General features: G+C 58.8%; 10 protein-coding genes across 10 annotated transcripts; 4 read left to right on the top strand and 6 right to left on the bottom strand.

The window, feature by feature from the left end:
• Positions 1-117: 117 nt before the first annotated feature.
• On the bottom strand, positions 118-476 carry SDRG_11022 (hypothetical protein; the record flags this gene model as incomplete). Its single annotated transcript, XM_008617042.1, has 2 exons — positions 118-227; positions 272-476. 2 exons carry the CDS (start codon positions 474-476, stop codon positions 118-120), a joined length of 315 nt encoding a protein of 104 aa, XP_008615264.1.
• A 308-nt stretch (positions 477-784) lies between these two features.
• On the bottom strand, positions 785-2,880 carry SDRG_11021 (hypothetical protein; the record flags this gene model as incomplete). Its single annotated transcript, XM_008617041.1, has 4 exons — positions 785-2,124; positions 2,170-2,471; positions 2,516-2,621; positions 2,670-2,880. 4 exons carry the CDS (start codon positions 2,878-2,880, stop codon positions 785-787), a joined length of 1,959 nt encoding a protein of 652 aa, XP_008615263.1.
• Positions 2,881-2,917: 37 nt separating this feature from the next.
• SDRG_11020 (hypothetical protein) lies at positions 2,918-5,058 on the bottom strand (the record flags this gene model as incomplete). The annotated part of the gene is made up of 4 exons (XM_008617040.1): positions 2,918-4,269; positions 4,334-4,635; positions 4,681-4,786; positions 4,827-5,058. 4 exons carry the CDS (start codon positions 5,056-5,058, stop codon positions 2,918-2,920), a joined length of 1,992 nt encoding a protein of 663 aa, XP_008615262.1.
• Positions 5,059-5,419: 361 nt separating this feature from the next.
• SDRG_11019 (hypothetical protein) lies at positions 5,420-6,389 on the top strand. Its single transcript, XM_008617039.1, has 3 exons — positions 5,420-5,976; positions 6,034-6,105; positions 6,152-6,389. The coding sequence occupies exons 1-3, from the start codon at positions 5,458-5,460 to the stop codon at positions 6,359-6,361; spliced, it is 801 nt and encodes a 266-aa protein (XP_008615261.1). The 5' UTR covers positions 5,420-5,457; the 3' UTR covers positions 6,362-6,389.
• On the bottom strand, positions 6,346-7,462 carry SDRG_11018 (50S ribosomal protein L4). The gene is made up of 5 exons (XM_008617038.1): positions 7,188-7,462; positions 6,971-7,141; positions 6,845-6,921; positions 6,714-6,796; positions 6,346-6,663 (listed from the first exon to the last, which is right to left on the bottom strand). The coding sequence occupies exons 1-5, from the start codon at positions 7,415-7,417 to the stop codon at positions 6,430-6,432; spliced, it is 795 nt and encodes a 264-aa protein (XP_008615260.1). The 5' UTR covers positions 7,418-7,462; the 3' UTR covers positions 6,346-6,429.
• Positions 7,463-7,767: 305 nt separating this feature from the next.
• On the bottom strand, positions 7,768-8,465 carry SDRG_11017 (hypothetical protein). The gene has a single exon (XM_008617037.1). The coding sequence runs from the start codon at positions 8,401-8,403 to the stop codon at positions 7,807-7,809; it is 597 nt and encodes a 198-aa protein (XP_008615259.1). The 5' UTR covers positions 8,404-8,465; the 3' UTR covers positions 7,768-7,806.
• Positions 8,466-9,266: 801 nt separating this feature from the next.
• Positions 9,267-10,418, top strand: SDRG_11016 (hypothetical protein). Its single transcript, XM_008617036.1, has one exon. It carries the CDS (start codon positions 9,287-9,289, stop codon positions 10,379-10,381), a length of 1,095 nt encoding a protein of 364 aa, XP_008615258.1. The 5' UTR covers positions 9,267-9,286; the 3' UTR covers positions 10,382-10,418.
• A 956-nt stretch (positions 10,419-11,374) lies between these two features.
• On the top strand, positions 11,375-12,757 carry SDRG_11015 (tryptophan synthase, beta subunit). The gene is made up of 2 exons (XM_008617035.1): positions 11,375-11,866; positions 11,914-12,757. The coding sequence occupies exons 1-2, from the start codon at positions 11,390-11,392 to the stop codon at positions 12,703-12,705; spliced, it is 1,269 nt and encodes a 422-aa protein (XP_008615257.1). The 5' UTR covers positions 11,375-11,389; the 3' UTR covers positions 12,706-12,757.
• Positions 12,739-14,026, bottom strand: SDRG_11014 (hypothetical protein). Its single transcript, XM_008617034.1, has 3 exons — positions 13,976-14,026; positions 13,576-13,933; positions 12,739-13,533 (listed from the first exon to the last, which is right to left on the bottom strand). The coding sequence occupies exons 1-3, from the start codon at positions 13,995-13,997 to the stop codon at positions 12,915-12,917; spliced, it is 999 nt and encodes a 332-aa protein (XP_008615256.1). The 5' UTR covers positions 13,998-14,026; the 3' UTR covers positions 12,739-12,914.
• An 885-nt stretch (positions 14,027-14,911) lies between these two features.
• On the top strand, positions 14,912-16,381 carry SDRG_11013 (eukaryotic peptide chain release factor subunit 1). Its single transcript, XM_008617033.1, has one exon. The coding sequence runs from the start codon at positions 14,963-14,965 to the stop codon at positions 16,283-16,285; it is 1,323 nt and encodes a 440-aa protein (XP_008615255.1). The 5' UTR covers positions 14,912-14,962; the 3' UTR covers positions 16,286-16,381.
• Positions 16,382-16,525: the final 144 nt, after the last annotated feature.

Raw genomic sequence — 16,525 nt, 5'->3', positions numbered from 1 at the left:
TTCTCGAGCATCGTAAACACCTCGCTGGGCGAAAGCATCTCGCGTGTACACTCGGATGCGTACAGCAAGCACGGATCCCTATACGAGCTCGATCGCCACTCCTTTGCAGCCGTGGCCTCACCAGCCAGAGACGTTGCGCTGCGAGACAACTGTGCGAAGCCCCAGGGAGCACGTGTCAAACTTGTAGCTCCAGACTTTGGCGAGTGGGACCGACCCGGTCACCGATCCTACGTTGCCGCATTGTAGGGGCATGGCGCGACCAGGCGTGTACCGTTGAGCTGCTTCGTCATGGTCATGATCGGGTAGTTGTACGGGCCAAAGTTGGCGTACAGCGACTCGGTGGCCGCACGGTAGCCCGGTGGAAGCGTCTTGAAGCCGAACCCGCTGCGCGGAATGTCCGTGAAGAAGAGCACGTACGACGAGCACGCAAGCACGACGCGGCGCCACGTCAGCGGAATGTCCGCGTCAAGTCCCATGTCGGCGCGTTCGTTTTGCGTTTGGCTTTGGACGACCGCCTGTCTGCGCTATTTATAGCAGCCAATCACCGCGTTCGTCGGTCGTCAATGGTCAGTTTGTCATGCAGAGCCGGCGCAGGTCTTGGCAACGCGAGAGTCCTCGCTACCTTGCGAGCTACCGCGGTGTTGCTGGCCCGACGCACCCTTGCTGGCTCAAATGGGGTGCGAGCTTCGGAAAGAGGGCCCGAGCGCGGTGGTGGGCACCGACGTTCGCTCTTCTGCTCACCACGTCCTTGCGACTTGAGCCGTCGCCGATTTCTTATCTGGAGCTAGTGGCAGTAGATGCGGTCGGCCCACGGCAGCTCCATCATGAGCACTTGGCCGATCACTTCGACCGACGCGCTCAGCGAGGCATCTTGGCGCGCGAGCTCTCGGGGTGAGAGCGGGTGGTGGATCCGCGAGCCCGTGGTCTTGTGGCGGTAGACGTACACAACCGGTTGGTTCCAGCGCAGCATGATATACTGCAGCGGGTCGGTCATCCACGTGATGTGCATGAGCGCGTTGAGCGACTGGCGCATGCTGCTGAGGTCCGTCGCCGGCGCGACGGCTGCGGTCTCTGGCGCGAGAGCATTCCAGGCCGTGCTAAACATGCTCCGGTTGCAGTAGCGCAACAGCGTGAACGGCACTGTGGTGCGGAACCCGAGGCGGCGCCGCAGCAGCCCGCCAAAGATGATGTACACGGCGCTCCACGACAAAAAGAGGGTTTTGATGTCGGAGAACGCGCCCCAGTAGCGGTAGTTGCTCGGGATCGCTTGCATTTCGCGGACTAATGTCGTCGACAAGCTCGGGTTTGCATGTACCGCCGAGAGAAGGTCTGTGCGCCGAAGCGACGTCAAGCGAAGCTCGAAAAAGATGGAACAGAACGAGACGCACGGAAGGAGGTACCCGCGAAAGCCGAGGATCGTCTGATGCCGGCGCTGGTCCACAGCGAGCAAAATACATTTGGTCGCAAGGCTGAGCACCCAAACGTTGCGCATGTGGCACGTGAGCAAGACCCAGAACGAATAAATCTGGTCCGGCGTGAAGCGCGTCGCGCCATTGAGCGGGCCGAGCTGCATAAAGATGCAGTAGTACAAGAGCGGCGAGTCGATCAAGTGCGCAACGACAAAGACGGCGACGGGCAGCCAGCTGCCGTGGATCACCACCTGCGCCGGGATGCGCAAGAAGGTCCGCACCGCACACACGAGTCGTCGAAAGAAAGATGCCGTGGCGTACTTGGGCTCGGCCGCCCGCGCCCAGTAGCACCCGAGGAAGAGCGTCAGCGCCCGGCAAATGTTGTACGTTTGGCCAAAAAGCCGTAAAATGTGCGTGATACCGTAGTACGTCATCGTATTTGTCTTGGCAAACCCGCCTTCGTACCGGTAGTCCGAAACAAAGACGGTCTCGCACGCGACGCTGTTGGCGGACGAGCAGTTTTGGACGCGAAGAAGCGCGACGACGTCGTACGCGGACGCAAACGACTTTGCAAAGCCGCCGCCCCACGGCCGAATGTCATCGATGGCTTCGAGGATGACGAGCTCGACGCGCTGGTGGCTCGCATTAGACGCGTTGACTTTGGCTCGGAATTGCATTCGAATGTCGTCAACGATGCGGCCCGTGCTCTCGACGCCTATTCACACTAGAAAGCGAGGAACGTGGGGTTCGAAGCGAGTACCGAGTGCGCCAAAGTCGGTCCAGAGCTGCTCGCAAAAGAAGGGTCGCGTCACGCACGTCGGGTCGCAGACGTCAACCTCCGGCGATGGAACGTAGTGCGTCCGCACCGTGCGCCAGTCGCGCTCCTTGAACGTGCCGAACGCAAAGAGGTCGTTGATGATGTCGTAGAAGTAGTAGCTGACGCGCCACGTGAGCGACGGCGCGGCGACGACCGCGGCAACAACATTGTCGAGCATCGTAAAAACACTCTTGGGCGTCAGCATCGTCGTATTGCACTCGGCTTCGTACACGAGGCACGGGTCCCTAGGGGTACACTCTGCAGCGGCTATAGAGTCTAAGCTCTGTACCAGCCAGAGGCGTTGCGCTGCGAGACGACCGTGCGCAGCCCCACGGAGCACGTATCGTACTTGTAGCTCCAGACTTTGGCCAGCGGGATCGATCCGACGTAGGCGCCTACATGACGCCAAATAAGCTCTGATACGAACGAGGCCGTGGCCGCACCGGACGTGGTTTTGGTGATGCCAATGATCGGATACGCGTACGGTCCAAAGCTCGAGTAGAGCGACTCGGTGGTGCTGTGGAAGCCGCTGGGAAGCACCGGGAACCCGAGGCTGCTGCGCGGAATGTCGGTGAAGAAGAGGCCGTACGAGATCACTGCGAGGAAGACGCGACTCCACGGCAGCTTGATGTCGGCGTCAATGTCACCGCCCATACACGCGTCGGTTGCCGCCTGTCTCGGTGTGTCAGTTTCACTGGCAGTAGATCCGTTCGCGCCAAGGCAGTTTCATGAGCAACGCCTGCCCGACGCCTTCGAGGTGGTCGACATCGCCGTGCAGGCGGCGCAGCTCCCGCCATGGCAGCGCGTGGTATATAATGTGGTTGGACGGTGCCACGCGATAGCGAAACACGACGGGCTGCGTCCAGAGCAAGAGAACGTACTGCAGCGGGTCGGTCATCCACGCAATGTGCACGAGCGCATGCAGCGACCTGCGCGCCGCCGAGACGCGGCCATGGCACTGAACGCGGCTGTGGTACAGCGACCCGTGCGGTGCGACCGTGTGCCACGAGGTGCTAAACATGCTGCGGCTGCCAAAGCGCAGGACCGAGTTCGGTACGTTCGTGTGGAAGCTCAGCGGCTGCCCGAGGAGACCGCCAAACACCAAGTACACGGCGCACCACGAGATGAAGAGGTTCTTGACGTCCGAGTAGACACCCCAAAACTTGAAATTGCTGGGAATCGAGTGCAGTTCTCGAACGAAAAGCGTCAGGCCGCTCGGGTGCGCAGGGACAATGCGAAGCACGTGCGTATTGCGGAGAACAATGAGGCGGATCTCAAAGAGCACCGAGAGAAACGAGACGACTGGGAGGAGGTACCCGCGGAAGCCGAGGATCGTTTGGCGCCGGTGGCGGTCGACGGCGAGCAAAATGCCCTTGGTCACGAGGCTGAGCACCCACACGTTGCGCATATGACAGGTGAGGAGGACCCAAAAGGTGTAGATCTGACTCGGCACGAACCGGGTCGACCCGTTGAGCGTGCCGAGGTCCATGTAGATGGTAAAGTACAGAAACGGCGAGTCGATCAGGTGCGCGATCGCAAAGAGAAGCACGGGCAACCAGCTGCCGTAGATGATGACTTGGGCGGGAATGCGGAGACCCGTGCAGAGCGCGCCAAGAAGCCGCTGGCGCAGCGACGCATTCAGATACTTGTCTTCGGTGCACCGCGCATAGTAACAGCCCGCGAGGAGCGTGCAGGCACGAACGATGTTGTACATCTGGCCAACGAGCCGAAGTGCGTGCGCAATGCCATACCAGTAGAGGGTATTTGTGCGCCCGACGCCGCCTTCGTACCGGTAGTCGGCGAGAAACACCGTCGAGCAGTTGGTGCGCGCGGGGACGTCCGAGCAGTTTTGGACGCGGAGGAGCGCCACGACGTCGAACGGGCTTGCGTACGCCTTGGCGACGCCGCCGCTCCACGCGCGAAAGTCGTCAAAGGACTCGACGATCGCCATATCGATCCGCTGCGTCTTATTGTCGATACGGTCTTCCTGCAAACGCAGCTTGCTCTGCATGTCGTCGACGATCCAGCCGATGCCCTCGACGCCTACCAGACACCAAGTCAGAACAGAGTGCTGAGTCGTCGAGATGGCGAGCGAAATGGCTCGTACCGAGCGCGCCAAAGTTGGTCCACAACTGGTCGCAGAAGCACGGTCGTGGTAGATGGGTCGGGTCGCAGATGCGCGTTCTTGATGTCGGTACGTAGTGGGTCATGACACTCCGCCAGTCGCGCTCCTTGAACGGTCCGAACGAGAAGAAGTCGTTGATGTTGTCGGCAAAGAGGTAATTGATGCGCCACGCAGCGGTGGGTAGCTGCGCGATGCTGGAGACGACGTCATCGAGCATGGGGAAGAGCGTTGGAGGGTCGACGGTCGTCGCTGGGCAGTCGGCCGCGTATAAGAAGCAAGGGTCCCTACCAATCCCATGTCCAGCGCTACCAGAGCAAGGATAAAGATACCAGCTCGTCATGCTGCGGGAGGTGACGAGCGTGCGCAGGCCCACCGAGCACGTGTCAAACTTGTAGCTCCACACTTTGGCCGTCGGCGACGAAGCCACGATCGAGCCTACACGCCTCAGCGCACGCACTCGCAAGGACTATTGTACCGTTGGGAAGCCGCAGCATGGTGATGATCGGGTAATGGTACGGGCCAAAGTCCACGTACGTGGTCTCGGTCGCCGAGACGTAGCCGGCAGGAAGCGTCGCAAAGCCCAGCCCGGACCGCGGAATGTCGGTGAAGAAGAGGAAGTACGAGCCGACTGTGAGCAGCACCTTGCGCCACGTCAGCGGGATGTCGACGTCAATGTCGTGCTCCGTCGGACCCAGCGACGCGGCCATGGCTGCCATGACTTGTGCGGGACGTCAGCTAATTATACGCGCCGTTTCGCAGGTGCATACAACTTGATACGTTGCCTTTCTGCGACAAAACTGGTGGTGAGAGCCAATCAGATATGAGCTAATTGTCGTATCCAAGTACATACATGAGCACTCTCTCTTGCCCTCCGCCGATCTTGTCGGTTGAGGCCTCGTGGCCCTGGAATTACGCAGTATTTGACAAGGATTGGAGAGAGCTACGAGATTCAGTTGTGGACGCTGCGACAGCGTACGGCTCGGGCATCGATGTCACAGAAAACTGGGCGCGATGGCAAAACCCTGGCATGTCCCACAGAAGCTACTTGATTAAGGTAATTGCTGTCCCTGCCAAACAGCCTGGACGTGTGCCATTGGCAAGAGGCGATGAAGGCGCAGCGGAAGCCAACCAAGACGGCGGCGAAAGCACCGGCGCGCCGCCGGCCCGAGTGGAACGCGTACCTCACCGACGCAGCATCGTACCAGCTCAACCAGGACCAGCTTCTGAAGAAGAAGATCCAGATGCTGACCAAAATCCCGACCGAGCTGCCCCGGCGCGCCATGCCCGCGCCGGCCATGCAGCGCGCCATGACGGCGCCGCCGCAGCAAAGGGATACCTTCCAGCACCACTTGCGTCGTCCACCCATGCCGATGCTCTCGGGTGATCTCCAGAAGCAAGAACTGCAGCGCGAGATCGACCGCATGGACCAAATGCTCGTGTCGCTCGAGCTCCAAGCCAACGAATTCGACGAGAGCGCGGTGGCGAATGATGCGGATCACGAGGTTCGCGCTCATCATGACGCTTACGAGGGCAACTATCTCGGTGCTGACAACACAATGGACACAACGACGGCGCAGCTCGAAGCGAGAGACACCAGTCACCACGTCATGGCGCTTGTCGAGCAGGTTTTCGCAGCCTCGTACCTTGCATCGAGGCTGACAGCTGTGCATGGATGACTCTAGCTCCAGCAAGAACTCCAGCGCGAACGCGACGCCCGCCTGCAGCAAGACCAAACCATCCAGAAGCTCCACGAGGTACGTCTCGCCTTGACGGTACGGCGACTCCGTACACGCGTCGTAGGACTTGCAATCGCTCACACATGCGCATACGGCTCTTCGCGACGACTTCAAGCAAGCGGTCAAGCACATCGTCAAGCTCAAGCACACCGTGTCGCAGCTCTCGGGCGACTCAAAACCTGTGACGCCAAGCCGTCGCGACACCTCTACCTACGGCGTGCCCAACCAGGAGAACGTTGCTCCTGGCTACTACAATCGAGAGAGGGCTAACTAAGAACAGAGGAGTTCGTTTGCGTTATCTACTTCTTCTACTACGAACTCGAGTCAACGGTCGACGGCGTCTTACTCGACGGCCAAGCGCTCCTCGAGGTACTTGACCGTCTTCTCCGAAAGGACGAGGATGTCCTTGTGCAGGATCGAGTACACGTTGACCTGGTGCTCGCGGAGGACGTCGACGCGCGCGAGGTTGCGCGTCGCAAGCACAAAGTTCTTGGGCGCTTCCTCGCCGTCAACGAAGAGCGCGTCGTCCCAGCCCTTGGCTTCCAACAAGGCCTTCATCGACTTGGTCTTGCCCGTCTACACAAAAGGCCGATGAGACAAGAGACTAGGTGGCAGCATTGTCTAACCTCGACGTCGAGCTCCTTGACGATCGCCAACTTGCCTTCGGCGAGCTTAGTCGAGAGCGCAACGCGGAGGCCCATGGCACGGACTGCACACGTGCATGAGTCGAAGGAGCTTTACAGAACATAGGACGTACCCTTCTTGGGCAAGCTGTACGAGTGGTCGCGCACGACGGGGCCGTGAGCGCGGTAACCACCTCGCCACTGCGGCGGACTGGGCAAGGCACGCATGAGGCAACCATGGCTGCGAGAGGCGAACGTACCGGATGTTGCCGACACGGGCGCGGCCCGAACCCTTCTGTGCCCATGCCTTGCGCGTCGAGCCGCTCACTTCCGAGCGGGTCTTCGTCTTGTGGTTGCCCGACCGGCGGTTGGCCAATTGCCACTTGACGACGCGGTGCAAGATGTCCTTGCGGATCGGGGCGCCAAAGACGCTACGATACGCGCATGAGGTCTTGAAGCCAGTTGCATCTTGTCTACCTGCGGTTCAACGCGAGCGTGCCAACTTCCGAGCCGTCCGTGAACGAGAGGAGCTTGGCCTGCACGTTGCCAGCCGCGTCAAAGGTGAGCGGCTCGCGGGTCACGAAGCGAGGCTCCGGCTTGGGCTTCTCCTGGGCCAAGAGAAGGTTGGCGGGCAGCGAGGCAGCCGCCGAGAAGGCGCGGGCGGGCGCCGCCACGCGGAGGGCTTGGAAGGCACGGACAAGCGACATCGCTATTTACGAAGAAAGCTCGAGTTGGTTGGTCTCGCAGTGTTGGCCAGCCAAAATATTGCCTCCGGTAATCACAGGATCGTCCATTACCGTACATTCCCATCGATCTTGATATATTACAGATACCAAAAGGCGTACATTACAGTACAATGTACGTGTACGGGTACATTGATGGGATCTGCCGCAATTAGTGTGAGGTGCGCACACTGCGGCGCCGCTGGCCGCCAACAGCGCTGTGTGGGCCTGCGCACGTTGACGCCGCTCCTGGAGATCCTCAAAGGTAGTGTAATTATCTGGGCGCAGTGTGGGAGTGCGCTGCGCAGGCGAAGTGTGTACAAAATGAGATGCAATATTGGAAGAGTCGCGTGCGAGCATAGATACATTTGGGTTTACTGAGCGCCGGGGAATTGGACTGCAGGATCGTAAAACTTGGGCTGTGCCTTCTTGCGCGTCGAGCGACGAATCGTTTGGAAGCCGTCCTCGTCGACCGCCGGCGTGTCGTCGACTTCCATTTCACCGCCGTTCTCGGCGACCATGGCCGCGCGCTGCAGAAACTCTTGCTCCTGCTGGATCTTGGCGCGCTTCAGGTCGATTGCGAACGTCGAGGTCTCGAACTGTTCCTTGAGCTGGCGGATGCGCTCGATCTGGCCCTGCTTGCACTCTTCGGCGCAGGCGCAAAGCACCTTGGCCACTTCGTCGACACTGCCATCTTCGCACACGAGGCCAAACTCGCTCTCAATGTAGTCTTCAATGTTCACGGCCAAGTCGTCAAAGAGCACCTGCTTCTGGTACTTGAAGAGGTGGAGGATTTCCTCGAGGAGAATCTCGCACTTGCGCTTCATGTCGCCGCCGCCCCACTCGCCTTCCATGGCCATGCGGAGCGCCGTCCATCGCGCAAGCGTGAGCTTCACGCCAAGCTCAAAGTACTCCCACTGGTTCGAAGGCGGCGCCTGGGCGGCCACGATTGTGTTCAAGATGTCGGACATGCTGCGGCAGATCGCGTTTGGCACCGACTTGGCGCTTTTTCAAAGTTTATGACCAGTCAATTGCCTCTTTCTGATTGGCTACCTGCAACGTGTTTTATACACGCAATGCAACAGGTGAGAGCGGAACGTGGACCAAGCGTCTGGCTCTTCCGTCCCATTCTTGCGTGTGCAGTGACCAGCGCTGCACAAGTAAGCGAAGAGCAAACAGCGCAATTCCATCTCGATGCTTGCAACACCATCGTGCTAGTGGTTTAAAATGGGTACGTACATGCATAGAAGCGCACACGCAGAGCTTATTGCACCATGAAAACGAAAGCGAGACGCTCCCAACATCGTGAATCGTCCGCACGGAAGAGCTCCATGCGTCCACACGATACTGGTCTTGGGTCCATTGGCAACATTTGGGTTGAAAAAGCGTGCTTGGTCCAGCATGACATTTCTCTTCATCCGCACCTGGCCCCCCTGTCCTGGCAAGGCATGAGAAGGGGTCGAGTCCAAAGCTCTCGGATTTAACCCCCGTGAGCATCCCTCCATTTCAAAAGTCAAACAGCTCGACCTTCGACTTGGCATGTACACGCAAGAGCTATGGCAGATTATCCCAGCCCCTCATCGCAAGGTTCAAGGGGCTGAGGACTCTCGGATGCCACGTCAACACGACCAAAGATACAGTGTTTTAAACAGAAAGAGCAAACACTCCAGCTACCATCTCTCCCGAACCGGTTCGGCTTGTCCACTATTTTAATTGCCATTGCAATCGGTAGACTTGATATTTGTATGGATTGCCTGTACTTCAATAAAATACTGGCGGCGTGTCGCAAGTGAAATGTGGTCCGGATACTAGCGTGTCCATTTTCAAAGGAGTGACCTGATTCGCGCAGTGACGATGATGCGACCGGAGCCGGTCGAGACGCCCGCCGCCTTCACGACGGGCCCGGCGATGACGCCCGTGGCCGGCGCCAAGGACGTCTTTGAGGACTCGGAGCTGCTCAAGGCCTCGGAGAAGAACACGGCGGACGACGCCGGCATCGACGACATTGAGCTCGCGAGCACCAAGAGCTCGACCAAGAGCGACGCGGAGCTCATTGGCAAGGAGGCGCCTGTCGAAAAGGAAAACAAAAAAGAAAAGTACGAAAAGAGCGGTGGCAACGGGCGCAAGTACCTCGCGGTGCTCGCGACGCTCCTCGTGACGTCGGGCGTCGTTGTCGCGGTGCTCAACCCGGACCAGGTGTCCAAGGCCTGGGCGACGGTCACAGGCGCCAAGAACGACAACTCGACGACCCGCCCTGCGCTTCTGGGTGTCAACTCGTCCTCGAACGCGACCCACGGCTTTGTGACTCTCACCCCAACGACGGTCCCGACGCAGGCTCCGACGCACTCGGATGTGACGTCAACCCCGTCGACATCGGCCCCTTCGACACCTTCGCCTTCCACCTCTGCCCCGTTGACGCCTGCTCCGTCGACGACCAAGCCGGCGACTGTGGCGCCAACGCCTAGTGTTTCGTTGAACTCGTCCTCGATCGTCGTGTTGCCCGCTTCGAAGACGAATGCGTCGGCGGACACTACCCCGACAGTAACAACAGTGACGCCCAAGCCGACCACAGAAACGCCCAAGCCGACCACACAAACACCCAAGCCGACGACGGAGACGCCCAAGCCGACGACGGAGACGCCCAAGCCGACGACGGAGACGCCCAAGCCGACAACGGAAACCCCGAAGCCGACGACGACGACCCCGAAGCCGACGACGACGACCCCAGCGCCGACGACATCAACCGCAGCGCCTACATCTGCCTCAGCAACGACCAAGGAGGTGGCTGGGCACATCTTTGTGGTCCCGTCGAACATCTCATCGTCAGACTCGACGAAGAACGCGTCTGCGCCGCATGATTCCGTGTGGGGGCCGAAGGAAGGCTCGTCCAGCAGCAGCTCCAACGCGTCCGAGCCAACGACTGTGCCATCGCGTTGGAGCCACCCTTAACGTGTCGACGAGGATGTCCTGTATATAAACCTCGTTTCAATTACCGTAGATTAATGCAGCTTGACTACGTCTACAGTTGGCGACCAAATGCAATCAACATAGAAGACTTTGAGGAGCACGTCATTGGGCTCTCAAGGTCAACCGTTAACAACTTTGAATGGCGACCAAACGCCCCACTTCTAGTAGCACTTGGCTGCTCTAAGGTCTTAGACGCTTATGCAACACTGGCATCAACAATAGATAGACAAAATGTACACGTTCACGCACTTGCTCCGAGTTTATGGCGCACTGCCGTTAGAGTTTTGTGGAAATTCAATGCTATACATGTTGTCTGCATAGAGCCATCCTCGACAAAGCAGCGCACAGCTCCACCGAGTGCACCTGCAGGAAACGCTTCCTCTTGCGTACTTGGCTCCGTACCGAGCCCCGAAATGACAGCTTTCGACGCTATGTGTGATGGGCTTAGAGACACCGTCACCAGTCGCGTGGGAACATGCGTCCAACGAACGACCCCAGTCGCGTGGGAACATGCGTCCAACGAACGACCACTGTGCTCGTCTGCAGGCTACTAGCAACTGTACCAACGCTAGTAAGCTCCAACTTCCTCGTGATGATGGGGTACATGTATCTTGTGCGATAGTCGAAGCGGTCACGATCGACGACGCAGTCCAAACTGCGCTCACTCTGAAGCTCGTCGAGGCGCAAGCCCAGCCACGGATGCCCAGAGGATTCCCGTCTTTTCAACAGCCGCTTCCATCGTCCTACATCGTTGTGGGCCGACTGGGCCGGCTTCGGGGACCTTCCGGCGCCATGCGGGCGCCGGCGCCGGATTGCGCATCGGCGGCGCCGCGGAAACTTCCCCACGCGCCACGCGACCTCAGGAACACGTGCTGCAATGCGCATTCACCTTGACGCGTGTCTGATTGGCCCGCGCCTTTTTATCCGTATCCGGACGATCCACGGGCGTGGCAGAGGAAGGCGCATTATTAGAAATCTTCGCTCCGACCCATGTCGACGCCGTCCAAGTACCTCGCCGTCTCGAACGCGCCGCCGGTCTACAACAGCAAGGAGGAGCTCAACGCGTACTTTGGCCAGTTTGGCGGCTGCTTTGTGGCCGAGACGCTCATCGCCGCGCACCACCAGCTCATCGACGAGTACGTCAAGGCGACGCAGGACCCGTCGTTCCGCGAAGAGCTCGAGAAGCTTGGCCGCGACTACATTGGCCGCCCGACGCCGCTGTACCTTGCGAAGCGGCTCACGGCGCTCGCCGGCGGCGCCGACATTTACCTCAAGCGCGAAGACCTCGCGCACACGGGCGCGCACAAGATCAACAACGCGATCGGGCAAGCGGTCTTGGCCCGTCGCCTCGGAAAGCGCCGTATTATTGCCGAGACGGGCGCGGGTCAGCACGGTGTCGCGACGGCCACGGCGTGCGCGCTCTTGGACCTCGACTGCACCGTGTACATGGGGTATGAAGACACGCAGGTAACACACTCCACCCCCTTTGTACTCGTCCTCATCATCTTTCCTAGCGCCAATCGCTCAACGTCTTCCGCATGAAGATGCTCGGCGCCAAGGTCGTGGCCGTCAAGTCGGGCTCCATGACGCTCAAGGACGCAGTGAACGAAGCGCTCCGCGACTGGGTCGCCAACGTCGACTCGACGCACTACATCATTGGGTCGGCGATCGGCCCGCACCCGTTCCCGACAATCGTGCGGGACTTCCAGACGATTATTGGCCGCGAGATCAAGGCCCAGCTCAACGAAGAGATCGGGCGCCTTCCCGATGCCATTGTGGCGTGTGTCGGCGGCGGCAGCAACGCTATCGGCATGTTCCACCCGTTCGCCAAGGACAACGACGTTGCTATCTACGGCGTCGAGGCCGGTGGCGAAGGCGTCGACACGGGTCGCCACTCGTCGACGATTGTCGGCGGCCGCATCGGTGTGCTCCACGGCACAAAGACGTACGTCATGCAAGACGCCGCCGGCCAGGTCATCGAGACGCACAGTGTGTCGGCCGGTCTCGACTACGCTGGCGTTGGCCCCGAGCACGCCTTCCTCAAGGACTCGGGCCGCGCGACGTACGTGAGCATCACGGACAAGGAGGCGCTCGAAGGGTTTCAAATTTGCTGCAAGCAGGAAGGTATCATCCCTGCCCTCGAGAGCTCCCACGCGATCTCGTATGGTCTCAAGCTGGCCGCTGAGCTCGGCCCTGGCAAGGTCATCGTTATCAACGTGAGCGGCCGCGGTGACAAGGACATGCTGCAAGTCGCCAAGGAGCTTCATGTGAACCTCAACGACGATTTGACCGACGACCACGCGTAACGACAAAGCCCTAAAAGTATATATGTGTTTGCACGCACTACTTTCGTTCGTACGTTGTTGCGTCGCTAGATTGCACCATCAAACCAGCTACCGCAGAGGCATCGTTCTGAGCTGCCACGTCATATCGACGTATGTGATTGGTGCTTTCCGGACATGTCGCATATAAACTGGCCAATCACACACGAGTACACGGCCCTGCGTATCTTGGGTTACAAATTCTCGTGATAATGCCGGCCGGATCCATTGTTGGTCGTCGTGAGCGTCTTCTGCGCTTGGTCTTCGAGCTCTGGGATCTTCTCGTACTGGCGGCGGTCGGCTTGGGACTTGCCCGACATGTGCGGCTCGTCCGGCGGCGACGTGCTCCAGAGCGTCCAGAGGAGGAAGTAGAGCACGCAGATTTCCATGAGGTGCTTGGCCATGATGAAGAGGAACCACTGGGTCGAGCCGGTCGGGATCGACGCATCAAACTGGAGCTCGTACATGTGGTATGTCATCACGAGGGCAAAGCACGCATTCAGCAGCAGAAAGAGGCAGCAGATGAAGCCCGTGCGCGTGACCGTCTGGATGCGCGCAGTGGTCTCGACCTGGCTCACTTCGAGGATCGCGATGAGCACCGTGCGCATGCGGCAGGCAAAGATCGCGACAAACACGAACGTCACGAGCGAGAGGACGACGACAACGATGTCGTTGTACATGAGCAGCCAGAGCGAGTCGATGCGGCTGCAGCCAAAGAGCGCAAAGCCCGTCGAGACCGCAATGCCGAGGAGGAAGCAGAGCGTCGCAAACACCCGCATCGGGTACGTCGGCGCGTCCTGCCGGTCAAACGCCCTACTCCAGTATCAGCATCCGACCACTCCGAAGGATCCGGACCCATGCAAGATGTCGGCCCAGAAAACCACCATGAGGATGAAGACCGTGTACAGGATGTACGTACCGGCCATCTCGGCGATCTCGGAGATGAAGAGCATGTACCAGCCGTCGTCAAAGATGTAGACGCGCTGCGGCACGTAGCCCGAGACGTGCACGCTGTAGGGTGTGGCGTACCATACCGAGCGCACGAGCGCGGCGAGCGACATGAGCGTGAAGAAGCCTGTCGTGCCCGGGTCCCGCGCCGAGCCGCTCATGTGGCAGCAGAGCACCCAGAACGCGAGCAGCGTTGCGATTGCATAGCCGACCGCGAGGAAGGTATCGAACTGCTTGTAGTGGAACTCGAGGTGGATCACGGGCACTAGCGGCGCGTGAGCCTCAAGCGCGCGAGGTTCCGACGTACCGATGGTGGCGTTGCCGCTCATGGTCCCGAGCGATGATGCACGAATATCACACCTTGAACCCGGCGCCAATCCTGCGAGACTTGATACCCTTTTAAATTGCATGTCGCCAACATCAGCCACTTCATCACGCGAGCCGGACGTCATTGACGACGCTACTGACCAGGATCATCACGTGCTCGAGGGCCAAATCGATGGAGGTACGCTTGGGCACCTGGTTGACGCTTAACATCGTTGCTGATTGTCATGCGGTGGGAAGAGAGAGGTCAATCGCGTTTAACTCTATAAATAAATATAACGCCTGGACGATCTTGGCAAAGTCCTAAAAAGCACTTTCTCCAAAGCCCGAGAAGAAGCGAGAATGGACCGTGACTTGGAACTCCCCAAGTGTTCTTCATGCGGCGTCAAGGAGGATGCACAGCTTGCGACAGGTGTGAGTGACCTTGGAGCCTGACTCTGCGAGCGATGGTCGCTCGTGGAACGGTGTCAACCTCCTTGTCGAACGAGTGCGCTCCCTTGTATGTCGGTCGCGATGGGTTATATGCGTTTTGAGAGGTTTAACGCTTTAACGCCGGTGCCTGGACTGCGAGGGCCACTCGATTTGTGCAGCGCAACGTGGAGCGCTGTCGGGGCGCATTAAATTGCGAATAAAAATATGCGGCGTTTGCAGCACGAAGCAGCGTCCATCAGCAATAAAATTTCAAGAAAATCCATTTTTAATAGACTGGGCGTGGTGGCTTTTTATGTATTTTATTTTGGGCAATATATAATGCAATGGGGTTGAATATTTTATTCAATAACTATGGAGCCGGGTCATGGCATACATAGAACGAGCTATTTTAAAAATGTCGTAGAAATAGACACATTATAAAATACAAAGGGGGATGAAAACCGCTGCCAATTTAATGCCGGAAAGGGCAGCCCCAGTCTAATTTTGGTGGTCCTCGAGCCCATTTCGCCATCGCGACCCGAAGGAAGAAGCAGCCAAGATGTCGTCGCAAGCAGGCTTGAGCAAGGAGGAAGAGCAAGTGAAGCTCTTCCAGATGAAGAAGCTCATCAAGAACCTCCAGGCCGCGCGCGGTAACGGGACGTCCATGATCTCGCTCGTGATCCCGCCCAAGGACCAGATCTCGCGCGTCGCGCGCATGCTCCAGGACGAGTATGGCACGGCCTCGAACATCAAGTCGCGCGTGAACCGCCTGTCTGTGCTCGGTGCTATTACGTCGACGCAGCAGCGCCTGAAGCTGTACACCAAGTGCCCGCCGAACGGCCTCGTCATGTACTGCGGCACGTGCATGACCGAGGACGGCAAGGAGAAACGTCTCAACTTTGACTTTGAGCCGTTCAAGCCCATCAACACGTCGCTGTACATGTGCGACAACAAGTTCCACACGGAAGCGCTCGGCGAGCTCCTCCAGGACAACGATCGCTTTGGCTTCATCATCATGGACGGTAACGGCGCGCTGTACGGTACGGTCGCCGGTAACTCGCGTGAGATCCTCCACAAGTTCTCGGTCGATTTGCCCAAGAAGCACGGTCGCGGTGGTCAGTCCGCCATGCGTTTCGGCCGTATCCGTCTCGAGAAGCGCCAGCATTACGTGCGCAAGGTCGCTGAGACGGCGACGCAGATGTTCATCACGAACGACCGCCCGAACGTCACGAACCTCGTGCTCGCCGGTTCCGCCGACTTCAAGAACGAGCTCAACCAGTCGGATATCTTTGACAAGCGCCTCCAGGAGATCGTGGTCAAGATTGTCGATGTCTCGTACGGTGGCGAGAACGGCTTCAACCAGGCGATTGAGCTCGCGGCCGACACGCTCTCGAACGTCAAGTTTGTCCAGGAGAAGAAGCTCATCTGCAAATACATGGAAGAGATCGCGATGGACTCTGGCAAGTACTGCTTTGGTGTCGCGGATACCATGAAGGCGCTCGAGCTCGGCGCCGTCGAGACGCTCATCCTCTGGGAAGACCTGCCGCACCACCGCATCTCGATGCGCAACAACCAGACGGGCGAGGAAGTGCACAAGATTCTGTCGCCGGCCGAGGAGAAGGTCGCGGCCAACTTTATGGACGCCGAGACGGGCGAGACGCTCGAGGTCACGGAGAAGGAGCCGCTCGTCGAGTGGTTTGCCAACAACTACAAGACGTTTGGTACTGCGCTCGAGTTTGTCACGGCCCGCTCCCAGGAAGGCTCGCAGTTTTGCCAGGGCTTTGGTGGCATTGGCGGCATTCTCCGGTGGCAGGTTGACTTCATGGAGATGGAGTACGAAGGCGACAGCGACGACGACTTTGACGACGACTCGTTCATGTAAGTGCAATTTATTAGGCCTAGAGGACTCCGATCTCGAAGTACTACGCGTATTACTAACCGAGACGCTAACTATCTCCATCATTCGTGTCCACATATATTGTCTACTAGCGCCTTTGCGTTGAACGCAATGACTAAAGTCTTCTGCCACAAGTCCTCAGATCTTGGTGGCAGCGTTCCACTAAGATCTGAGGACGTAGCGTCCAATACAAGCAGACCAGACCGTTCGGACATGGGGCCACTG

This window comes from Saprolegnia diclina (genome assembly GCF_000281045.1).
Source record: "Saprolegnia diclina VS20 unplaced genomic scaffold supercont1.38, whole genome shotgun sequence".
NCBI lineage: Eukaryota > Oomycota > Saprolegniomycetes > Saprolegniales > Saprolegniaceae > Saprolegnia > Saprolegnia diclina.
This window is presented reverse-complemented; position numbering and strand designations above follow the sequence as displayed.

Bases quoted from the DNA above. Each gene is read 5' to 3' on its own strand.
- SDRG_11013 (XM_008617033.1), top strand. From the start codon at position 14,963: ATGTCGTCGCAAGCAGGCTTGAGCAAGGAGGAAGAGCAAGTGAAGCTC.
- SDRG_11018 (XM_008617038.1), bottom strand. From the start codon at position 7,417: ATGTCGCTTGTCCGTGCCTTCCAAGCCCTCCGCGTGGCGGCGCCCGCC. The intron at 6,797-6,844 runs GTACGTCCTATG...GCACGTGTGCAG, and splicing joins GTACAGCTTGCCCAAGAAGG to TCCGTGCCATGGGCCTCCGC. The intron at 6,664-6,713 runs GTTAGACAATGC...CCTTTTGTGTAG, and splicing joins TCAAGGAGCTCGACGTCGAG to ACGGGCAAGACCAAGTCGAT.
- SDRG_11017 (XM_008617037.1), bottom strand. From the start codon at position 8,403: ATGTCCGACATCTTGAACACAATCGTGGCCGCCCAGGCGCCGCCTTCG.
- SDRG_11016 (XM_008617036.1), top strand. From the start codon at position 9,287: ATGATGCGACCGGAGCCGGTCGAGACGCCCGCCGCCTTCACGACGGGC.
- SDRG_11014 (XM_008617034.1), bottom strand. From the start codon at position 13,997: ATGAGCGGCAACGCCACCATCG. The intron at 13,934-13,975 runs GTACGTCGGAAC...ACGCGCCGCTAG, and splicing joins GAGCGGCAACGCCACCATCG to TGCCCGTGATCCACCTCGAG. The intron at 13,534-13,575 runs GTCCGGATCCTT...ATACTGGAGTAG, and splicing joins TGGGCCGACATCTTGCATGG to GGCGTTTGACCGGCAGGACG.
- SDRG_11015 (XM_008617035.1), top strand. From the start codon at position 11,390: ATGTCGACGCCGTCCAAGTACCTCGCCGTCTCGAACGCGCCGCCGGTC. The intron at 11,867-11,913 runs GTAACACACTCC...CATCTTTCCTAG, and splicing joins TGGGGTATGAAGACACGCAG to CGCCAATCGCTCAACGTCTT.
- SDRG_11019 (XM_008617039.1), top strand. From the start codon at position 5,458: ATGAAGGCGCAGCGGAAGCCAACCAAGACGGCGGCGAAAGCACCGGCG. The intron at 5,977-6,033 runs GTTTTCGCAGCC...GGATGACTCTAG, and splicing joins TCATGGCGCTTGTCGAGCAG to CTCCAGCAAGAACTCCAGCG. The intron at 6,106-6,151 runs GTACGTCTCGCC...CACGCGTCGTAG, and splicing joins CCATCCAGAAGCTCCACGAG to GACTTGCAATCGCTCACACA.